Source organism: Sminthopsis crassicaudata, chromosome 3 (genome assembly GCF_048593235.1).
Source record: "Sminthopsis crassicaudata isolate SCR6 chromosome 3, ASM4859323v1, whole genome shotgun sequence".
NCBI lineage: Eukaryota > Metazoa > Chordata > Mammalia > Dasyuromorphia > Dasyuridae > Sminthopsis > Sminthopsis crassicaudata.
Window position 1 is genome coordinate 495,787,149 of NC_133619.1, and position 22,911 is coordinate 495,810,059.

General features: G+C 36.6%; 1 protein-coding gene across 2 annotated transcripts in view; it reads left to right on the forward strand.

The window, feature by feature from the left end:
• Positions 1 to 22,911, forward strand: part of PRDM10 (PR/SET domain 10) — a 138,646-nt gene that overhangs the window by 70,269 nt on the left and 45,466 nt on the right. For both annotated transcript variants that reach the window (XM_074303799.1, XM_074303800.1), the window contains exons 5-11: positions 1,805 to 2,021; positions 3,818 to 4,059; positions 5,450 to 5,653; positions 6,936 to 7,008; positions 7,833 to 7,950; positions 14,877 to 15,006; positions 15,517 to 15,765. In XM_074303799.1, the coding sequence (XP_074159900.1) occupies positions 1,805 to 2,021; positions 3,818 to 4,059; positions 5,450 to 5,653; positions 6,936 to 7,008; positions 7,833 to 7,950; positions 14,877 to 15,006; positions 15,517 to 15,765 (1,233 nt within the window). The remainder of the gene's footprint in view (positions 1 to 1,804; positions 2,022 to 3,817; positions 4,060 to 5,449; positions 5,654 to 6,935; positions 7,009 to 7,832; positions 7,951 to 14,876; positions 15,007 to 15,516; positions 15,766 to 22,911) is intronic.

Sequence of the window (22,911 nt, forward strand, 5' to 3'; positions counted from 1 at the left end):
GATGCTCAGAGGCAGGTGATACAATCCAATTGTGGGATTCAGTGCGCTGCTCAGTTGTGTCATTTCTGCCTGACCCTTCTTGACCACATATGGGGTTTTCTTGGCAGAGCTCCTGGAGGGGTTCATCATTTCCTTCTGTAGCTCATTTTAGAGAGGAGGAAAAGGAGATAAACAGGGCAAAGTGTCACCCAGGCTCTTCACACAGCTAGTGAGTGTCTGAGGCCAGACCCATAAGGATGAGTCTTCCCAAGTCAAGGCGCAGTCCAGTTCTCTCCTACTGCATCATTTAGCTGCCCCAGCAGCAATTAAGTTAGACCTTAATAGATGGGTAAGGTTCAAGGAGATGGAAGGAAAAGAAGAGGGTCTTCCGAGGAGAGGGGGAAAATGCAAGAAGGCTTTGTACATCCCAGAATGGTAAGTCACTTTATCTGCAGGTGACCAAGGCTCGAACATGTGATGGAAGAGGGCATTCCTTCAGTTAGCTACTTGCACCTTTGAGATCATAGGTCTGAACCAAAAGAAAAAGAAATGAAGGAAGGTTCAGAAATGTGGCCTAGAAGAACTCACCCCAGCTCCAGAGCCGAAGGACCTCTGCCTGTCCCAGTCCCCTCCTGTGTGACCTTGGGCAAGCCATGAGCTCCTTTGGGTCTTTTTTTTTAACTGCAAATGAGTGGCTGGTTTAGAGAGTAGTCTCTAAGATCACTTTCAACTAGAAACAGCCTTCAATTTAAGTGGAAGTGATCATGATATGCTCACTTTGAGGTATAAGAATTTGTTAATTCTCTCCTGGCATAGTGGATAGGATCAGGAAAACCTGACTTTAAATCAGATACTTATGTAACTACTGGACTTCTGGACAAGTCACTTAAGTGCTGTCTTCCTCATTTTCCTCATCTATTTAATGGGAATAACCATAATACCTACTTCACAATGTTATTGTGAAAATAAAATGATTCAAATAGTTCTTAAGTGCTCTATGAACCTTCAAGTGTAATATAAATGCTGCCTTTGTGGTGGTTGTTATTGTTAAGTGCTAGACACTGTTCAAAGACGAAAGGGCCCATGCCCTCAAGAGAGCTTACCTTCTTTTGGGAAATACGATGAACTCACATATTTGTATTATTTGTGCACTGAGAACAAGGGCCAGATTGGTCTGACTACAAGGGAAGGTGCTTGTTATAGAGCAGTAGAAATAAAACTGAATTGAAGAGTTTAGGGCAATATGTAGAAATCTTTAATACCTATTCTGAAATTAAAATGCTATTTTGTTTTAGGTAATGTTTGTTTCTTGTTAGTGTATCTATACAGATAAAATATATACACTTGGAGATCTACCAGTTATTCTGACATTTTTTCTTTTGCAATTGAACTCCCAATCATTTATGTTTATTTTATTTTATTTTATTAATTAATTAATTAATTTTTGCTGAGGGCAATTGGGGTTAGATGACTTGCCTAGGGTCACATGGCTAGGAATTATTAAGTGTCTGAGATCAGATTTGAACTCAGGTCCTCCTAACTTCAGAACTGGTGCTCTGTCCACTGCACCACTTAGCTGCTCTTAATCATTTACATTTTAAAAGAAAAATCTAAATGACTTATTTTGTCCTTGCAGTCAGGAATTTAGAGACTTTATTTTATTAGAGGAATGTTTTGAGGTCATGTGTCCTGTGAACAAGAAAGTAGTTTTTGTTGGATATTGAAATAAATTGGGCTAAAGGATAAAAACCATGAAAGTCTTATATTATGTGTAATCATCAGCCATTTATATGAGCCCTCTCATTTTTCCTTACACTTTCTTTAGGCCTCATTGCCGGTCCATAATCAGGTGTTACCTCCTATGGAGGGTGTGGATGGCTCAGATCCTTTAGCACCTCTGCAGAACCCCATGGGTAGCTTGGAGGCAAAAGAAGAAGAAGAAGATGATGAAGAAGAGGATGAGGAGGAGGAAGATGGAGAAGATACAGATATGGATGATTGGGAGCCAGATCCACCTCGGCCCTTTGACCCTCATGATTTATGTAAGTAAAAGAACTCTAGTTCTTCAAGAGAATGCTTTCTTGCTTTAATGTTTTAGAAGCCTCAGGGATATTTTTATTTCCCCACACTAGCTTTGCTGCGATTATCCTATTCTACTTTATTGTTACTCAGCAGGCTACTCCAGAGTACTCTTAAGATCATTACATTTTTCTGTTTACAGATGTTTATTGTATCTTTATACCATTGATTCTATGCTTCTGTTCTTGTTTTGGAGTCGGAATGTTCAGGGCTTTGAAATGGCACCATAATTATTCATTGACTATGGCAGGGAATTTTCATTTGGTGCCTATTTTGCAGATGAGAAATGTCGATCTTCCCTGTCCCAAAATATTTGCCCTTTGGCAACTTCATTGCTTTTACCTGAATCTAAAGGATTTTCAAAATAGTCCCTTTATAGCCATTTTAAAGGTGATAGAAACATTGCTTTATTTTAAGATAAACATATATATATATATATATATATATGTGTGTATATATATATATATATATATATATATATACACACATATATATGCATATACATATGCATATATATGTATATTTGATTATTTGAGGTACTAGAAGTAGAAAATATCTTCTAAGTTATTCAGGCAATTATTTAGAAACTTTTGAGTAAAATGAGATTAAATTACCTAGCTCTCTTGGTTAGAACATAGGCTCTAGAGACCAGTGATATTCCCTATATATTCTAATGGTTGTTTATTCTATTTTATGGCCAAAAACTATATGTAACTTTGTCCAGTTATCTCATACATGTATGCCATTGGTCATGAAGGAAGAACCAGGGAAAGAATTTGAATAAATCAATGCAAAACTGTCATTATTGGAAAAACAATTCAAAGCACATATACTAATGACACTGCTAATCTACTATATCATCTTAAAAATCGTTTTATTGATGCCTTTTGTCTTTACATCACAGTCATTTGCCACCTCCCCCCTCCTGATCGAACCTTCCCTTATGACAAAGAAAAACAAATTAAACAAAAGAATCTGATATGGAAACCTTCTCTGACATTGTATACATATTCTGTCCTAGTAGTCTCCCACCTCTCTGCTGTGAGGGAGGAGGTATGTTGTATTATCTCTTTTCAAGAACTTTCATTTCATTGGTTTTTCCATTCCTCTGGGTTTAGTTCATTATGTATCCATTGTCATCATCATGTACTAAATATACTACAGTATAGTAGTTCCTTATTCCACAGTATGTTGCCTATTATCATTAGATGGTATTCACTGAATTCTCATATTGTTCAGTGCCTTTTCTGTTTGAGTTGTTCATGTCACAGACAATGGCGCTTCTCCTTCAGCTTCCCTTGAGGAAATTGAATAAATAATGTCATTAGTTTGTGTGACCCAAATGAATCCTTCTTTTTCTTCTCCAGATATAGTTTGAATTGATTTGTGTTTTTAGTGACCTCCAGCATAATTGCTGTATAGTCCAGAGATGTGACAGCAATGTGAAATTTATATATTGTTTGGCTTTCATTTTATTTTATGCAGGCATGAAAAATCCTGCTTGATTCTAAAGAAAACGTCATTTTATTTATATATTTTTTTGCTATAACAGTTGTCTAATCTGCTGCAAGCACTAAAAAGTGAATTTGAGCAAGCTGATTAACTTTTAAAATCTTGGTACCATGGACTGAATTTGGAAAGTCTTTAGGCCAGAATTTTTTTCTCTGAGGGGGCTAGTGAGCTCTTTTGTCTAGTGATGTTTCCATTGCATGTGCTTAGGAATTTTTACCTGTTCCTCAAGTTCTTCTGTCTTTTTCAGGGTGTGAAGAGTGCAATAATGCACATTCTTCAGTATGTCCAAAGCATGGGCCCTTACATCCTATCCCCAATCGTCCAGTCCTTACCAGAGCAAGAGCCAGTCTGCCTCTGGTACTCTACATAGACCGATTCCTAGGAGGAGTGTTTTCCAAAAGGCGCATTCCCAAACGTACCCAGTTTGGCCCTGTGGAGGGGCCTCTTGTCACACAATCAGAACTGAAAGACTGTTATATTCATCTAAAGGTAGCATGCTTTGTTAATGTATTTCCTTCCTGCTTCTAGGTTAAAGCACTTTGAAAGAGCTACTAATTGTTCTATTGTCTTGGTCACATAGTAGTGGTTTTCCAGAATTTTTGCCTGTCTCTAATGATTTTATGTTTAAATGGAAATATATTTTTCTTCTTCAGAAAGAATATTTAGGTTTCATTATTATTTCTGAATAGTGAGAGAAATATAATTTTTAAAATATTATGGTGATGTGATCCTTAAAATAATTTTTTGTTTCTTTTTCCATGAACTTTAGCAGAATGCAAATTATGGAGTGGTATTTAAACGTTGAGACACAGCTTTTTCTGAACAAAGTGGTTGGGAAGAACATTTCTCAGTGTGTTGAGATGCAGACTGCATGTTATTTTGAGGGTTTTCCAAGTACCTGCTTTAGGAGTTTTATTTTACAGATTTAGATTCTTCTAGTTTTCACAGTTGCTCATAGTTTGATGTCTGTACAGAGTTTTTTGTTTGTTTGTTTGTTTTTTGTTCAGACTTGTTATTCTACTGATGGGGGGAACTCCCATTGTGGAATCTCCTTCCACCAATGAGCAATTTGAATGTAATTTAGTCCTAGAGCGTTACTTGGGTACATGCAGAAGTTATGTGATTTATCCATGATTCCATCATGTGTGGAATGTATAAACATCAGATAGAATTGAACCCCTTTACTTGCTGAGGAAGTGCATTTTAATCTGGTCTCTTCTTTTATTTTTGTCTGTTATAATTGTAGCAGCCAGTATTTATATAACACTTTCAGATCTGCAAAACACTTTACATGTTATTTAATCTATTGGATTATCACTTAAAAATTCTACCTCTTAGTTACATGTTTTTTGTGGCTCCACTGTGAGTGGGTAAGAGTTAGGAATATAGTCTATAGGAATATAGAAATCAGATGCTAGTCAGAGATCTAAACAGTGAGGAAAAATAACTCTGAACCACTAATATCATGAAACCCATATACTTTCAAGGTGTGAAGAGTGCAATGATGCACATTGAACTTTACTGTCATAATATAGAGGATATGTTTATTTTGGCAAGATTTATTTATTCCAAGATAAAGACTTAAAAAAAAATAATCTGACTAAAAATGGTCCAAAGGGAACTTAAAAGTGAACACTAGTTGATAGGTTGGGGATAGGGAGCAGCTCTCTCAATTTTGACAACAATCATAATTAAGCCCTACAATGGAGAGTAAAGTCTCAGATTATAGCTAGATAATTTGTGGTGATAGGAATGCAAACAGTACAATCAGTGTGCTGACCTACCTTTATCAAAGATGTATATTCAGTATGTTATAGGATTGATGCATATGGTTTTGAAAGTTTCTGGTGACTTTTTTCTCATGTTTTTTTGGTTGCAGGTTTCACTTGAAAAGGGGGAGAGGAAAGACAGAGACATACATGAAGACCTGTGGTTTGAGTTGTCTGATGAAGCACTTTGTAACTGGATGATGTTTGTACGTCCAGCACAGAATCACTTGGAACAGAACCTGGTGGCTTACCAATATGGTCACCATGTCTATTATACAACAATAAAGAACGTAGAACCCAAACAGGAGCTCAAGGTAGGGCATGGCCCTCGCGGTGCCCTTTCTGGATAGGAAAGGCCAGAACTAAAGTAGTTCCCCTTGATACTCTCTTCAGAATTCTTTTTGCTGTTCTGATGACAAAGCCTTAAGTGCAAAGATGAGGCAGTGAAGAAGCCATGACTTCCATATCCTCATAAGGCATCATTTACTACTATGGGCCTAAGAGGAAAGGACTGATAAATTTGTGAGTTAGTGGGTATGAATAAGTGTGTGAATGGCATTATGCTTGATCTTTTGTGAATTGATTTTTAAATGGACTGGTAAGACTGCTCCCTCTTCAATATATTATTTAATATTCAGAGGGAAAGTCCCTGTGTTTGGTTAATGGGCTGGTTTCTGAGAGTCTGGTTTCCCACCTTCTTGCTCAGCAGAACTATCTTCTCCAATTTAGACCAATCTCTTCGTGCCAGACTCCCTGTCTAGTCTTCTTTGACTCTGCCGTCCACGGTCCCCTTCTGGCTCCTCTTTCTCTTCCCTCTTGCTTTCCCTGCCTGTTTGCTGTGTGTTCTTTTGATGGCTCCTCATCCACCGGCTGTCCCAGAGCTGTGGGGGGTCTGAGGAGGCTTTCCTTGTGCTCTTCTCTCTCCGTAAGCTCCTCAGTGTCTTTTATTAGCTTCCATGGGTTTGGTGATCCCAGCAGACATGAATAACAGAGTTCTGAGACTAGGCCTAAGCCTGAACTCTAAGTCTTCATTATAATATTGTGAAAAGAACACCAGCTCTAGAATGAAAGGAATAGGGTTCTGATCCCACCTCTGATTTTTTTTCTGCTTGTATGATATTGGGCAAATTGTGGAATCTTTTTGGGTTTCATTCTCTTCTCTAAAAAAATGAGGAATAGTGCCACTTCTGTTGTAAGCATATTTATTAATGAAGGCAACCAAAGCATTTAATCTGTGAATTACTGTAACAAATGAAAGTTCTGATATGAATAATGCCTAGAATGATATTAAATGCCATACATAACATCTCTGGTAGATATTTTCAGTGGTTATCTTTTGGGAGGAAGCTATGAAATTTTAGAAGGTATAGCATGTTTTTCCACAGAGCAAGTAAAAGGGGAAGACAGCAAAGAAAGCATGCAGTTTTACTTGGCCATTTGCCAGTAGATAATTTTCATGACTGATAATTTATCATTTTATGTTTTGTGGGCCATGGAGAAACCCTTTTATTCAGATAAGTGGAAGGAATGGTTAAAGCACATCAAAAGGATCCAAGGATGGATGTTGATTCTTGATCATCTATGTGTGTCCTGTAGGTGTGGTATGCTGCATCCTATGCTGAGTTTGTAAACCAGAAGATCCATGACATTTCTGAAGAGGAAAGAAAAGGTGATTTGGTTTTTTTGTATTTTATGTTATTTGTACAAAAAATTTTTTATATCATGTGATATGTCAGTAAAGTTATTCAGAGCCACATGTCTCTTTTTAATGCTAGCATAATGATGAATTTTTTTTCTCATGGATTCTGGAAAAGATAATTTAATGTAATGAAAACTTACAAATATTAAATTATAAACCCCAATCAGAGAGTAGTCTTTGTCTAGATGTTCTCAGCCTTGAAGAGCTGTAAGAAAGATATTGATTTTTAAGTGCCTATGTTGTGATGTAATGAGCTTTTTAGACCAGAGTTCCTAACAAAGGGCCCATGAATTTACTTAAAAATTTTTTTTTGGATAACCATATTTCAATTTAAGTGATTTTCTTTATAATCCTACATATTTTATTTAATACATTTAAAAACATGGATTTAGAATTCTGAGAAGGGGTCCGTAGACTTCATTGGATGGCCAAAAGGGTTTATGAGACAAAAAATTAAGAAATCTCTGTTTAAAACCATTATCACTGGGTCTAAAATCTCTGCATTACTTGTGTATTTTTCTAAATAGTAGTACTTCTGCTCTTGTTTAGTGTAATGAGCTAAGCAATTGTGCCATTGAAGGTCTAGCATGAATTGGATAAGGACCACAATAACTATGTGTTGAGGCATCACTTGATCATTGGGCAAAGCATCTGATAATTCAAATAAATATAGGCATCACATGATTCAGCCAGGCAGGTTAAATGTGGATGGAAATTCTAGGAACACTGATAAGATATGGTTCTCTCTGGCGACTTGATCATATACCTTAACATTTCTTCTTCTTTCAATACAGTTCTTAGAGAGCAAGAGAAGAACTGGCCTTGTTATGAATGTAACCGTCGATTCATAAGCTCAGAGCAACTTCAGCAGCACCTCAATTCCCATGATGAGAAGCTGGACTTCTTTAGCAGGTATTTATGTGGTATACACAGAATGGAGAAAGAAATTTGGTATTCCAGGATTCAGAATCTTTTCTTAATTATCTGTTAATTGCTTTTTCTGATTAAAAGATTCCTATGAATGGCCCCCAGTATTTAGTATCTAACCATGACTGTAGAGAACAACAACAGGTACTGTGAGAAACCTCTTGGTCCATTTTCCCCCTAGTTTTCACTAAATACCAACAAGTGGAGAACTTGTTGCCATAGGACCATGTTTCCTGGACAGTTGGAATTGCAGAGAAAGAGTGGATATTTTTGATCATCTAGACCCATTCCCTCATTTTACAGATGAGCATAATCAGATACAGAGAGAGAGGTTAGGGAGCCTCACAAAAGTCACACTGCTGGGCTGACTGGCACATCTATAGTTTTTCCCACTTGTCAGAACCACATCATTTGTAAGTAAAGGAAGAATTTGGACCAAGAATATTATAGCCAGTTTGTATGAGGGAAGATATGCATGTGGAAGCTTGATCAAGCTCTGAAATACACTTCCATTTCATATTTTTTCCAGGTCTTATTAATAAGGGATTGATAGCCAGAAAGCCCTTTATAGAACATCATCATCATCATCATAATAGCTGACATTTATATTGTGCTTTGAGCTTTGCAAAGCACTTTACATATATTAACTCATTTGATCCTCACAACAGCCTTGTGAGATAGGTGGTATTATTATCCACATTTTATAGATAAGGAGACCAAGGCTCAGAGTGAAATGAGTAGTCACAAAGCCCAAAGCTAAGTGTTGGAGGAGGGATTTTAATCCAAGTATTTATTGACTCCTACATAAGCATTTGTTCCCTCATACCACTCTGCCTCTAATAGAATTTTAAATTAAAATGGATTTTGTACCTCATATAACCTAGTCTCCTGCCTCATATAAGAATCATTTTTTAAAACCTCCCTTATAAGTAAGTGGCCATTCATTCTCTTTTTGAGTCCTGCCAAGTCACCACCTCATAAGGCTGTCCATTCTGTTGTTGGACAACTTTCGTTGTTACTCATATTCATCTGTGTATTGAACTAGATTCTGCCTTCTCTAACCTCCAACCATTGCCATTCATTCTAACCTTGGAGCTGCATAGAATAGCTTCAGCCCTTCTTCCATATGACCGTCCTTTAGACAGTTAAAAGCAGTTATCATGTATTCCTCAACTTTTTTTTTTTTTTTCTAGGCCAACTATTCTAATTTCTTTAGCTGATCTTTATATAACATGGTTGAGTTGCCTCACTGTACTTATTGTTCTTCCTTGGACACATTGCTGTTTGCCATAGATCTTCAGTAATTGGGGCCAGAACTAAACATTGTATTCCAGATATGTTTTGACCAGCAAAAATTACAGTGAGATTAACTCTCTTGCTTTAAACTAGATTTGTATTAGTAATATTCTTCAGTTTTTTGGAAGCTAGGTCATTTTATTTACTACTTAACCTTATTATTATTATTATTTTATTTGAAGTACTGTCTGGTTACACATTTCATCATCCTATACTAGTCCTATGGACTTAGTCAGAGCTTTGTATTTATCAGTCTTACATGCCTTATTAATTTTTTTTTTTTGCTGAAGCAATTGGGGTTAAGTGACTTGCCCTGGGTCACATAGCCAGGAAGTGTTAAGTGTCTGAACCTGGTTTTGAACTCAGGTCCTCCTGACTTCAGGGCTGGTACTCTATCCACTGCACCAATTAGCTGCCCCTGCCTTATTAACTTTGGACCATTGTTTCTGCCAGTTTTATGTCATTCATAATTTTTGATCTCTTTGGGTCTTTATTTAAGTTATTAATAAAAATGTAGACTAGAATAGGCTTGAGAACAGAACTCTTGGGATATGCCACTAAAAGTGTTGTTATCACTTGTACCTTTTCTAGGCTAACCTATCCCGTTCCTGTAGTACATCTTTATATAATATGGTTGAATTGCTTTATCTTCAGTGATAAAAACTCATTTCCTTCAGAAGTGACCCATTCTACTTTTGGATATATCTAATTTTAGAAAGTTTTACCATATACTGAGTCAACTGCTTCCCTACAGGTTTTAAAATCTATTGCTTGTACTTCTCTTCTTGGAGGCCAAGAAGTCAAGTCTAATTGTTGTGCTATAAGGTAGTCCTTCAAATACTTGTTCACAGCTATCATGCTTAGTTGGTATCTTTCATCTGCTTCTCCTTCAGTCTGTTATGAATGAACCATGTTAAATAACCTCATTGCTTTTTTAACTTCTCATTTGATGAAACTGATGTCAAGGGAAGTTAAGAAATTTTTTCAGATTTTTTTCTTTTTAGCAGAATGAGGTCCAAATATTTAAACTCTCTTGTCATCACTGTCTTTTGTGCTATTTTTATTATTTGTTTCAGAAAAGTATCTGCCTACAGGGATTAGATAGATACTATTCTATTGCATATAGTTTTCCCAACTTGGCCTCTTTTGCCAATTGAGAATCAGAAAATTGTTAATTCCGTTCCCTGCCAGTATCCTAGGTTGATTTCTTCCTGTTTGCAAGGAACCATTTATGCTTATAGGGGATCCTTCTATTCTGCAATAAATGGAGAGAATCCCTTTCTTCCTGCTTCTCCCCATCTACTGGTTTGGCCTGGTTATAAAGATAGAAGAGAAATGCTATTCCATCTGTTTTCCCCAGTGGACCCTTCAAATGAGTTGTCTACCACCCTGAGAGGATACTAACCTGAAGATGAATTCCTGGTTATTCTAATAATCATCTGGAACTCACTCGGTAGTGGTTAATAGACTCAACTATTCTGGTGATCCTGAATTCCAGGTCATTGTTATACAAACTGCATTCTTCATCCTCCACTGTCCTTTTCCTTATTATTATCCCCCTAACTCAATCTCATCAAAGACTGATTTTAATCCTACCCAACCCTTCCACTAGAATATGCTCTCTAGAATATGTGATCTGTAGATAAAATACTTTCATCTTAAATCTTTTTCTGTTCCACTCCTTCCAATGTCTGGTTGTCACTGAGACCTGCCTGCCTCTATTATACTAAAAAAATCGAGGCCATTTACTAAGAGCTTCCTCATCTCCTCCCCTTCTCAATTCACAACTCCTTAATACCTTCTGCTACTATCTCCACCTGCAAACCTGTCTTACATAATGAGATGGCCCTTTTTCACATGCTCATAGAATTACATTTCATCCTGTCTTTTCCAGCAGATTGGCTTTCACTGTCTCACTGATTCTTCCTATTTTACTAGTTGCTTCCCTCTTGCCTTATAAAGATGCTCATATGTCCTCCATTCTCAACTCTCATTTGATCCATCTATTCCTGCTAGCTATCATATCATATCACTCTTCTACTTTGTGGCTAAATTTTTTTCTTCCTATCATTTTTCTTTTTTTAAAAGAAATTTTATGGCTAAATTTCTTTCTAAAAAAATCTTTAAATAATAGCTTTTTATTTTCAAAATATGTGCAAAGATAGTTTTCAAGACTCACCCTTGCAAAACTCTAGGTTCCAAATTTTTTCTCCCTCCCTTTCACCCCCTCCCATAGGTAGCAAGTAATTCAATATATGTTAAACATGTACAATTATTCTTTTATATATATTTCTACAGTTATCATGCTGCAGAAGAAAAATCAGATCAAAAATGAAAAAAAAGAGAAAGAAAACAGAAAGCCAGCAAACAATAATTAAAAAAGGTGAAAATACTATGTTGTGATTCCCCATTCAATCCCCACAGTTCTCTCTTTGGATACAGATGGCTTTCTCCATCACAGAACCCATCCTGAATTACCTCATTGTTGAAAAGAGCCACATCCATCAGAATTGATCATTATATAATCTTTCTGTTGCCATGTACAATGATTTCCTGTTTCTGTTCATTTATTTCATATAACTCTCTTCAGGCCTTTCTGAAATCATCCTGCTGATCACTTCTTATAGAACAATGATATTCATAACATTCATGTACCATAACTTATTCAGCCATTCCCCAACTGTATGGCTAAATTTCTTGATAAGGTTGTCAATAATAGATGCCATCTCTTCCATTCTTCTCTTTTCTTAACTCAACATTCTGGCTTCCAAATTAATTTTTCAATTGAAATTATTCTTTCTGCAAAGTTAACTAATAATCATTTCAGTTGCCAGTTCCAGCAGTCTTTTAAAAATCCTCATTCTTTGTGACATCTGCAGCCTTTTCCATTGGTCAACTTCTCTTTGATAATATTCTTTTCTCTTTGGGTTTCTAGGACACCACACTATCCTGGTTCTCTTTCCTGTCTGGTCAGTTTTTCTCAGTCTTCTTTGCCAGATCTTCCTCCAAGTCATGCCTACCAATGGAGGGTGGCCCTCTGTCCTGGCCCTCTTCTCTTCTCTTTCTTTACTATTTCCCTTGTTAGTTTCAGCTATTTTCTCTTTGCAGATGATTATTAAATCTGCTTATGAAATCCTAGATTTTAAGAGGTCTTAAAAATCCTAAGACCTAAGAGGTCTCTGTGACCTCTCTTCTCCCATCTCCCCACCCACCTATAGGACATCTTAAAGTGACTGTCCTGTAGACAGCTTAAGCTCAATATGTCCAAAGATGACCTCATCTTTCCTCCTGAATCCTCCATTCTTCCTGATATCCCTATTACTGTTTTTGGTGCCCCTATCCTTTGATTCCCAACTTATTAAACTCCAGGTTATGACTCCATATGGTACCCTGTAACCCAATGTAGGGGGCATGAAATGATTTATTATCAGTAATTGTTTGATTTATATATCTATTTTATATACCTATCTATATACCTGGGTCACATAAAAATTTCTTGAATGAAAAGGAGTTGTTTGTGAAAAAAATTTAAGATGTCCTGCCCTTAGTCACCCAAACTCAGAACCTATGTGTTTACTCTACTCCTTATTCTCAAACCTCATCCTTGGCAATAGATTTATTGCCAAGGCCTATTTATTTTACCTTATATTATCTCTTGCATTATGTTCTCTTCTCTCCTACAACTTCTATCATCCTCATGCAGACCCTTATTACTTCATGCTAATAGTTGAAATAATTTGTTGTTTGGTCTGCTTGCCACAAGCCTCTTTCCCACGTGAGTCCATCTTACACTCAGTTACCAAAATGTTTTTCCCTAAATCACAGATCTTTTGATTCCCTGTCCCGCCAAGATCCAATATAAAGCCCTTTAAAAGCTTTTCAAAATGTTCCCCTCTGTCTCCCCCTTACCTGTCTTCTTACACTTTATATTTCCCTTCTCCTCATCATTTACCCTTCAGTATATCAGTACATTCAGTGCAGACAATGACCATGTTGTGCCTTGCATAAGACCTTACATTTCCCAACCTTGGACATTTTCATGGTTGACCCTTATACTTGGAATGCTCTCCTTACTTAAGTATCTCAGTCTTCTGGATTCCTTAAAAGTCCCAACTAAGTTTCTACTGGAGCTATATCCCAAGAGATCTTAAAGGAGGGAAAGGAACCCATGTGTGCAAAAATGTTTGTGGCAGCCCTTTTTGTAGTGGCAAGAAACTGGAAAATTAATGGATGCCCATCAATTGGAGAATGGCTGAATAAATTGTGATATATGAATGTTATGGAATATTATTGTTCTGTAAGAAATGACCAGCAGAATGATTTCAGAAAGGTCTGGAGAGACTTACATGAACTGATGCTACGTTAAATGAGCAGAACCAGGTGATCATTGTACATGGCAATCACAAGACTATACGATGATTGTTTCTGATGGACATGGCTCTCTTCAACAATGAGATGATTCAAATCAATTCCATTTGTCAGTGATGAAGAGAACCATCTACATCCAGAGAAAGGACTGTGGGAACTGTGAACCACAACATAGCATTCTCACTCTTTCTGTTGTGGTTTGCTTGCATTTTGTTTTCTTTCTCAGATTTTTTTTTTTTTTTTTCTTGATCTGATTTTTCTTGTGCATCACTGTATAAATATGTATACATATATTGGATTTAACATATATTTTAACAAATTTAACATGTTTTGTTAAATATTGGACTACCTGACAGCTAGGGGAAGGAGTGAAGGGAAGGAGGGAAAAATTTGGAACAGAAGGTTTTGCAAGGGCCAGTGTTGAAAAATTACTCATGCAGTGTAACATGCCCTCCTGGCACTTACAATTACTAGTCTGTCCTAGGCCCAACAGAATACCTTTGACCACTGACCTTTGCAGTGTTAACTCTGCCCGGCTCGCCTCCTCTGAGGCCTTCAAAGGTCTCTGGCCACGATCTCTTGAATCTATAGTTTAATAACCAGTAGCACGGTCAAGAACAGCCATGTGTAATCTTAAAAGCCTTTATTATATCTCCTCATATAATGCCCTGACTTGATGCCCTGACTTGTTGGTTCCCTAGTTAATACCTGGTCTGAAGACCTACCTGTTCACTACCAAAATCCTTACCTCTTTCGGCTATCCATCTCTGCTTGGCTACCCAGGCTAGGGAACCAGATTAAAGAGAGCCAGGTTAAAGAGAGCGACTGCTGTCTGCAGTGGGCTTATATAGGGCCTGTGAGGTCACACACACACAGCCAATCAGCGAGAGAGTCGTCACCCATTACGAAGCTATCTCAGTATGGCCAAGATCCCACCCATAGGGCAGTCCTAATATCCACAGAGATTACTTCCAGGCCACTCAATTTCCTGCCCATTTAAAGGGCCCTTACAATGTAGGGGGCAACTAGATGGTGCAGTGGATAGAGCACCAGCCCTGAAGTCAGGAGGACTCAAGTTCAAATCTGGTCTCAGACACTTAACACTTCCTAGCTGTGTGACCCTGGGCAAGTCACTTAACCCCAGTCTCAGGGGGGAAAAAAAAAAAAGATAGGGCAACATTAATTATGGCAATCCTGGAGAATGATGTGAATATTTTAAATCAAACATCCTCCTCTCTTTTTCACAGAGCAAGAGGCAGAGGCAGAGGAAGAGGCAAGAGGAGGTTTGGCCCTGGACGACGGCCAGGTCGGCCTCCAAAATTCATGCGTTTGGAAGTCACCAATGAAAATGGTGAAAAATGTGAGGAAGGAACACAGGTACTTATAGATAGAGAATTGAAAATAGAATATATTTCTTATGTACTAACTTTGTTATATAAAGACTTAAGACTGGTGAAAAAAATTCATGCTTATGTCTTTGTAATTATGTGCTTTTGATAATGAAAATATAATCAGAGAGAAGCAAGCAGGGATATATATCCTGTTGTGACCTGCCACAAAAAAATTGTTATTCCTGCCTGAGGGTGTAATGTAAATATTATAATAGAATTAGACCTAATTTTTAAATGTTTTTGAATTCTGATGATGAAACTCCAGAAGAATCACATAATGGTTTTTTTCTTTGCCAAGGTTCAAATAGCTCATTGTTTTTGCTGTGATATTTCTTTTTTATGCTTATTTACCTAATTAACTTTCCCAGAGAGAGGGCATTTTTCTCAATGGATGATTAGTGTGTTCATTTGGAAATGTGCAGTAATTCTGTAAAGTGCTTCTGCAGGTTTCTTCTGTGGATAGGGAAAATTATCACTGTCTGATTTTCAATTTCAGGACTTGCTGCCTTTCTCTAGCAAGGGGTTGGAGAAGTTTGATGAGGATGGACAAGCTCCATTAAATGGGCTGGACCAGCAGGAACAGACTCCTGTGCCAATCCCTCAGCTGCCATCAGAAACACAGCCTGCTTTGGAACATCCGCCAGAAACCCACCCAGTGCATCTGCAGCCCCAACATGAGGAGAGCACAGTGCCTACCCAGAGCACGATGACAGCTGATGACATGCGTCGAGCCAAACGCATCCGGGTGAGTGGGGATAGTGAGCCACAGCCAGTGTGCTTTTTCTCCTTAGGGAGGTTGTTATGACCTGGGTTCACTTCCAGCTCTCTTATCTGTTTGCTGACTTAATTGGAGCAGAAATGTACATGGTTTCTCAAAAGCATGTGATAAACTGTATAAACTGGAGTGATGGATCCTTGATTAGAACAGTTCAGTTCTGGCCAATAGATTCTTTTGTTTGAGAATGTAGTTAAAGAAAAACAGCTTTCCAATTTCTCAGACTCACTGATGGGAAACTGACTAATTAGAACATTTCATTACAAAAATTCATTTACATTTTAAAGTATATTCTTTGCATTGTAAGTATGTCTGTGGGAGTCATGTTGTGTCTCTCTGGATGACTTGATGTAGTTGTAAATGATTCTCTGTATTTTCCTGGAAAAGACCATCAGATACCTGTAATTTTTCTTGAAAAGGATGTGCATATATTGACATGTGAGCCAGGTACATTTTGAACATATATGGAAAATGTAAAGTAAAAGCCTAGGCTCAGGTGCTGTTTATATCTCACTTATGTGATTCATCTTTTGGCTTTAAATATTTTTGTTGAAGTAGCAACAACTAATACTGGACTTCTACTCAGATGTGCTTTGCTCTAATTATTTTCTTGACTCATATATGTCAAAAGATAGAGCTGTTGGGGATTCATGGCATTAGGATTATGATCTTGCAGAATTAATGCCTGTAGGATGCATTTACTTCAAGAAGGACAGTGTTTTCTACCCATGTTTATGGCAGCTGACAGCTCTTATTGGAGAACTTCCTTCTGTTAGATGGAGAAAACTTTTCAGTCATATAATCTTCTAGACTTACAACAGATTGATTTAATTTACATTTTTCTTGACTTTCTTATGCTTAGAATTTTATTTCTAGAAAGGATCTTGAAAGGAATTCTAGTTCATTTCATTAGTTATACAGAAACTTGGAAGGCCTTTGTGAAATAATCCCTCTTGGGTATCTTTGGAACTGAAACATATAATAATCAAAATAGATATGTAAATTTAACAAATAGCTACTTTTCTTTTATTCATTAATTTATTAATGTATGCAATTATCCTTTCCTGTTGCTCCCTTTGCTTTGTTAATTTTATTTTTGCCAAGTAAAAAAAAAAAAAATGCCCAAACTATAATCCTGTATACAACTTAGCACAGTACCTGGCATGTAGTAAAAGTCTTATTAAATGGTCTGTCATTTATTTATCTTGAAATTGGTATATATATCCAGACAGCTCTTTGATATTTTCTTGAAGAAAGGGTAGGTTTCTTTTTTTCTTCTCTCTCTCTCTTTTTGTATAGGCCTTCTTTTACAAAAAATGTTGATGGCTTTTGGAGGCCAGAGGATAGTTTGAATTTTCCTGCCTTGCCCATAGGAAGCAGAAGATGTATATTTTTCATCTTTTCTATTCAGGAGTAGTAGTAATGAACTGAAATGAAGTCTTCCAATCCAGTTGGTAACATAACTATTTTTCTTTCCTCTAATGCTGCCTGCTCAGTTGGAGTTGCAGGTAGGTTTGTTTCTTTTTTTTCCTGTTACCTGATCCACTGTTCTTTTGTACCTATATTTTACTGTATCTTAGTTGACCCTTCTAGTTAGATGAATTAGCAAATGGACAAATAAAATTTTATTTCCAGATTAATCAGTCAATGAACTCTGGACCTAATTATCTTCTTCTGTAAAATCAAAGGAGTGGAGTAGATGCTTTAAGGTACCTTCTTAGCTCTGAAATTATCTCTCTGTTAACAAATATTTATTAATGCCTACTATTTACTAAACACTGTGTGGGGTACTACATATAAATTATATATGAATAAGCTGAAGGTTCTTACAGTCTAATTGGGGTCCCCAGAATAATAGTTATATTAGAGTAGTATATATATTGTAGAAATTAAAGAGTTGGGAGTGCTGGAGCAATCAGCTTTTCTTTAAAGCTTTCCCTGATATTTATTAGAGGAGCAGGATTTGGATAGGAGACAAAGAGCAGAGGACATTTCAGTGAGCAGAACAACGTGAGCCAAGTCATGGAGGGGGAATATGCATGTTTTGTTGTGGAACACTGGAGAGGCTTGACTGGGGGAAGGGTACACAGAGCAAATGCTGGCAACATGTGTCTAGTTCCATTCCTCAAGTCAGCCACCTCTCTGTGAGAAGAGGGGGGGGAAGCATGAGCCATAATTTGTTGTCTGAAATCATGATTAGTTATTGTATCTATCAGTCTTTCATTGTTGCTTTCCTTTGTTCTTTCAGTTATTATGTAAATTATTGTCCTTGTTCTGTTTATTTTGCTCTTCCTAAGTTCTTACAAGTAGAAGAGGGTACTTTTTCAAAGGACCATACACATGGTAGGCACTTAATTGTTGAATTGCAAAAAGGTTTAATATATATATAGGTTGAAACCTAGCATTTTGAAAGGCCTTAATAATCAGGCAAAAGAAGAGGAGGAAGTCATTAAAAAATGCTTACTTATTCAGGGTCTTGATAGACATTGTCCTAAACACTGGGCAGAAAAATTTGATCTGCATTTGTGAATTTTGTTAGCGAACATTTCCTTAGCTTGGTCAGTAATGCATTTGATTTTTCATACTCAACTTCAGCATGATTTTTTAGCCAGTGAGAACTCATTGTTATAGGATTTAGCTTCCTTTATATTTTGAAATCCTAAGAGCACTTGATACACCATACTCTTTGGTATAACTGACTGGCTGGACCCCAAGGTTTCTGAAGGGACATTAGCTTTGTCTGAATTGGCTTGGAAATTTTCCATGCTTTTTGTGGAATGCATTTTTGAGTATGGGGCCAAATCACAGAAGATAATTCAAAGCTAAAATCTTTTTGCAAATCTCTTAGGGGTCAAAGGATGGGAAAAATTTAAGTTACTTTCACTACTGTGAAACATGAGTGGCAAATTAAGATTATTAGATCAGGGAACCACAATTGAGTTCTTGAGTGGTTAGATAGTGTGCAGGGCTCCATGGAAACTAAAAAGATGACAAGAGCAAGATTTATAGATAGAATTGAGAGTGTGGAGCCAGGTGGCTGCTCAGTTTAAATCATTGTCTGTGGGTACTCGGCCTAATCAGAAATGACAGAAGACTGATTAGCATAATGGACCAAAGCAAAATTGAGTACTGAATTTGGCACCCAAGGAAAAATGTAATCCCCAAAGGAATTGAGATCAGTTATCTAAACATTGCTTTTTGACAGTGCTTGGTAAATTTATTGAACTTGGATAAAAGGAAAGATTTTTGAGTGCTGGAGGCTCCTCAAATGCTGAATTTCCAAAACCCCATATAGCCTTAACTTTGTAAAATGTTACAAGGAGCCTGGGGTAAAGGTTGAAAGCAGCCCAGGTGTTATGAGCCTTTGCTTGATGTGTTCATGTGAACAGAAATTGTAGGGGTGTTTTGTTACTTGATCAGAGAGTCTATGGAAATGAAACCTTAGGAATTCTTTGCCTGATTATCTTCAGAGACTAGTGAATTCCCTAGATGTTGCTAGAAAGAAATAACATTGAAATTCCTTTCTTTGAGTCTGTAATTTTATATACGTTCACTTTATTTGAGTAGTTCATAACTGTATTGTACAACTGCCTATTAAGTCAATTGATCATGGCCCCCAGCCCAAAGCTACCTTATTTTCATTTTGTACATATTCCGTATATGCTTACATGTATATGTAAGGTTCTCTATTGGAATGTAATCTCCTTGAGGAAAGGGTCTTAGTCACTTTTGTCTTTTTAACCCTAGTTCTTAACACAGTGCCTGGTACATAGTCATCACTTAACATGCTATTTTATTATTCTAGTAAATTGCATTGGGCAGCGAGATAGTGCTGTAGATAGAGAGAATGATGGGCCTAAAGTCAGGAAGACCCATCTTCCTGAGCTTAAATGTGCTTCAGCTATTTACTAGCCATGTATCTCTGGGCAAGTCTCTTAATCCTGTTTGCCTCAGTTTTCTCATCTACATGAGCTGGAGAAGGAAATGGCAAACCACATACCAAGAAAACTCCAATTGGAGTCACAAAGAATCACTAAGACTAAAATGACTGAATAATAACAATAACAGCCATAGCAATGCATTGCATTAGATTGTGCAGCTGCAGACAATATATTTCAGTCTAGGTGACCCATATGTATTGCCAACTTCTCCATGCTACATAACCATTCAGAATCAGGTCTCATGATTTCTGCCTCTGGGACAAATCTGGAATCTATCCTTGCCTCTTCTTTATTCACACAGACATGAACTTGTTTCAGGCTCTCATCAACTCTCCCTTGGACTTTTGCAGTATTCCTCTAATTTGACTTCTGTCCTCATCTTTCTCCCCTCCCCAATCCTTATTTCACACAGCTGCCAAAGGGATTTTTTCTGAAGTGTATGTCTGATCATGTTTCTCCTCAGCAAACTCTGGTTTCCCATTGCCTCTAGGATCAAATATAAATTTCTCTGCTTAACTTTTTAAACTTTTTTTTCCTTCAAGTTTTGAACTTAAAAAAAAAAAAAAAAGTTTTCCAAGCACACAGAACACACAAAAAGATTCTTTATGAAACTTTGAATTGCCATCATTTACCACTTGCTTTTTAAAATACACATAGGAAATTCTTCATGTTACTTTTAAAACTATCCAGCTTAACTTTGCTTCCTTCTGAACTTTTTTCTCTTCTTTTATGTGCATTCTAAAAACTTTGAATTTCTACCATTTTTGGTATCATTAATGTTAAATTTCCACTGAAAATCAAAAGCAAATTTTTTTTTAAAAAACAGCAAAGCAACACTCTTGTAACAAGTAAGCATAGCCAAAACCAAATGCATATGTGGTGGACATGTGTTTCTGCAAGTTGTTTTTCTTTACAGTATATCTTTCCTTAAATAAATTGTTCTAATTCTGCTCTGTTTTGCTTTGCTTCATCTTGTATTATAAGATTCTCTGAAATTGTGTCTCATTTCTTATAGTTTAATATTCAATTATATTCATATACTACACTTTCTTCAGACATTCTCTCTTCATTTAGATTATATAAGATATCCCTTTAAATTTAATTTCCTCTGTACACATTGAAGACAGTAAGGTTCTGAAGGGACATTTGTTTCTTCCCTTTTAGAAAGAATGTTGGCATGACATCATCATACAGCTCTTTCCAATTGGTTACTTTCACTTTCCTAGTTTTTTTCTGGACTTTTGTGTTTGTTTTCTAAGTTCTTAATCAGCTCTAATCTTTGCAACAAAAATGTTTGAAAATCCTTTTTTTTTTCATTGAAGATCCATTTTTTTCTCCTCTAGGATCACACATCCACTTTGTAGAATAAATTACTCTTGGTTATAAAGCCTTTCTTTTGCCTTTTGGGGTATTTTTCTTCTTGTTTACTGCTTGTTAATAGCAGCTGTCAGTTTATTTGTTTCTTATTATGGTCTCTTGATGCTTGATTTATTTATGGATTTTGCAGTATTTTTTCTTTGATATTGGCGCTCTGGAATTTTATAGTTGCATTCTTGAGACTTTTCCTTTTGGATTTCTTAGGAGGTGATTAGTGGATTCTTTTCTATGTTTATTTTGCCTTTTGCTTCAAATAGATATGGGCAGTTTTCAGTTGTTATTTCTTGAAATGTAGTGTCCAATCTTAAGAAAAAAATTATAGTTTTGGGGGAATCCAATGATTCTTAAATTATCTGTTTTTGGCCTTGTTTTATAGATCACTTGTTTTCTGCATAATTTTTATTTTCTTCTATTTTTATCAATCATTTGATTTTTGTCTAATACTTCTTACTGATAAAGTGATTTGTTTGATCTGTTTAGGTGTTAAAAGGGAGTCCAATTCTTGTGTAAGATTTGTCACTTATCTTTTAAACTCCTTATTCTCCTTCCAGTTCTTTCCTTGAAAACTTTTATTTCATTAAAAAAAAAAAATCTCTTGCTTCCTTCTAGATACTGATTCAGACCTTGTGGAAATCCACTTTTTTTTTTTTTTTCTTTGAGTATCTACTGGCAATTATTAGAGAATTGTGTTTGCTTTTTATGGGATCTCTAGATTGGCAAGAATTTTCCATCCTTGTCAGGATTTTCTTTGTTTAATATGAGTGTTACTCCTGTCTTGGGTTTTAATTTCTGAATTGTATTTTTTGTCCCTTGTTGCACATTTGGGTGTGGTGGTCATCCCTGCTTGCTTTCACCTGGAGCTCTGTTGGATCCCCTCTTCTTGGGGTTATACTGCTCTTGATTTTTGAAGCTTAGATTGATAGATCTTCAGGGCCTTCTTTCGTGTCTTAGGACCGAGTATTAGGGATTTCTGGACCCTTAGGTGTTGTAGGTGACTGTTGTTACTCTGACCACCCTGGGTCTTTCTTTGGGGAGTTGCCTACTCTTGTTGCCTCAGGACATAGCCTTGCATAATATATCACTTGGGAAACTATGCTAGATTTGTGCTGGTTTTCCTGTGAAGATGGCCTCTTTTCCTATTTCCCACATGCTTCTGGCTCACCTCTTTTTCTAGTAAATTATTTCTATAGTTTCATTTTTGTATTTCTTAATCATTGTTTGGTCTGCTGCAAGCATCAGGATTTTGCTGGAGAAGATGTGGGAGTTGGGCAGTTAGCCTCCCATTTGAGGAGCTATCTTGGCAGGGAATTTCTACTTAGCTTATAGTTCTTCATTAGCTTTAAAGTTCTTTATTTCCACCATGCCTTAAATTAGTTTAAATTTATATAAATCAATCTGTTATTGTATATTTCTCACATTCTTATGAATATGTACATCACCTCTCTTTCAAGACTTTTTCAAAACTTTACTAGTTAGACATTTTAATGATACTCTTAGTTCCAGAAGCAGTTTGTTGTAGCAGAAAGAGAGCTGTCCTTGATACATGAAGATATGGGTTCAGATTCTGCCTCCGACAAATACTGGCTGTGTGATCCTGGCAAGATATTTAACCTGTCAGGGTATAGACCAGTGGTATTCAACTCAAATAGAAAGGAGGGGGAGGGTTCATTAAACCATACATAAGGATATCTGTGGGGCAACATGTTACCTTAGAAAACCACATTAAAAAAAAAAAAGCATTTTATTTCTCCAAATACATGCAAATACAGCTTCCAACATTCATCTTATGTTCCAAATT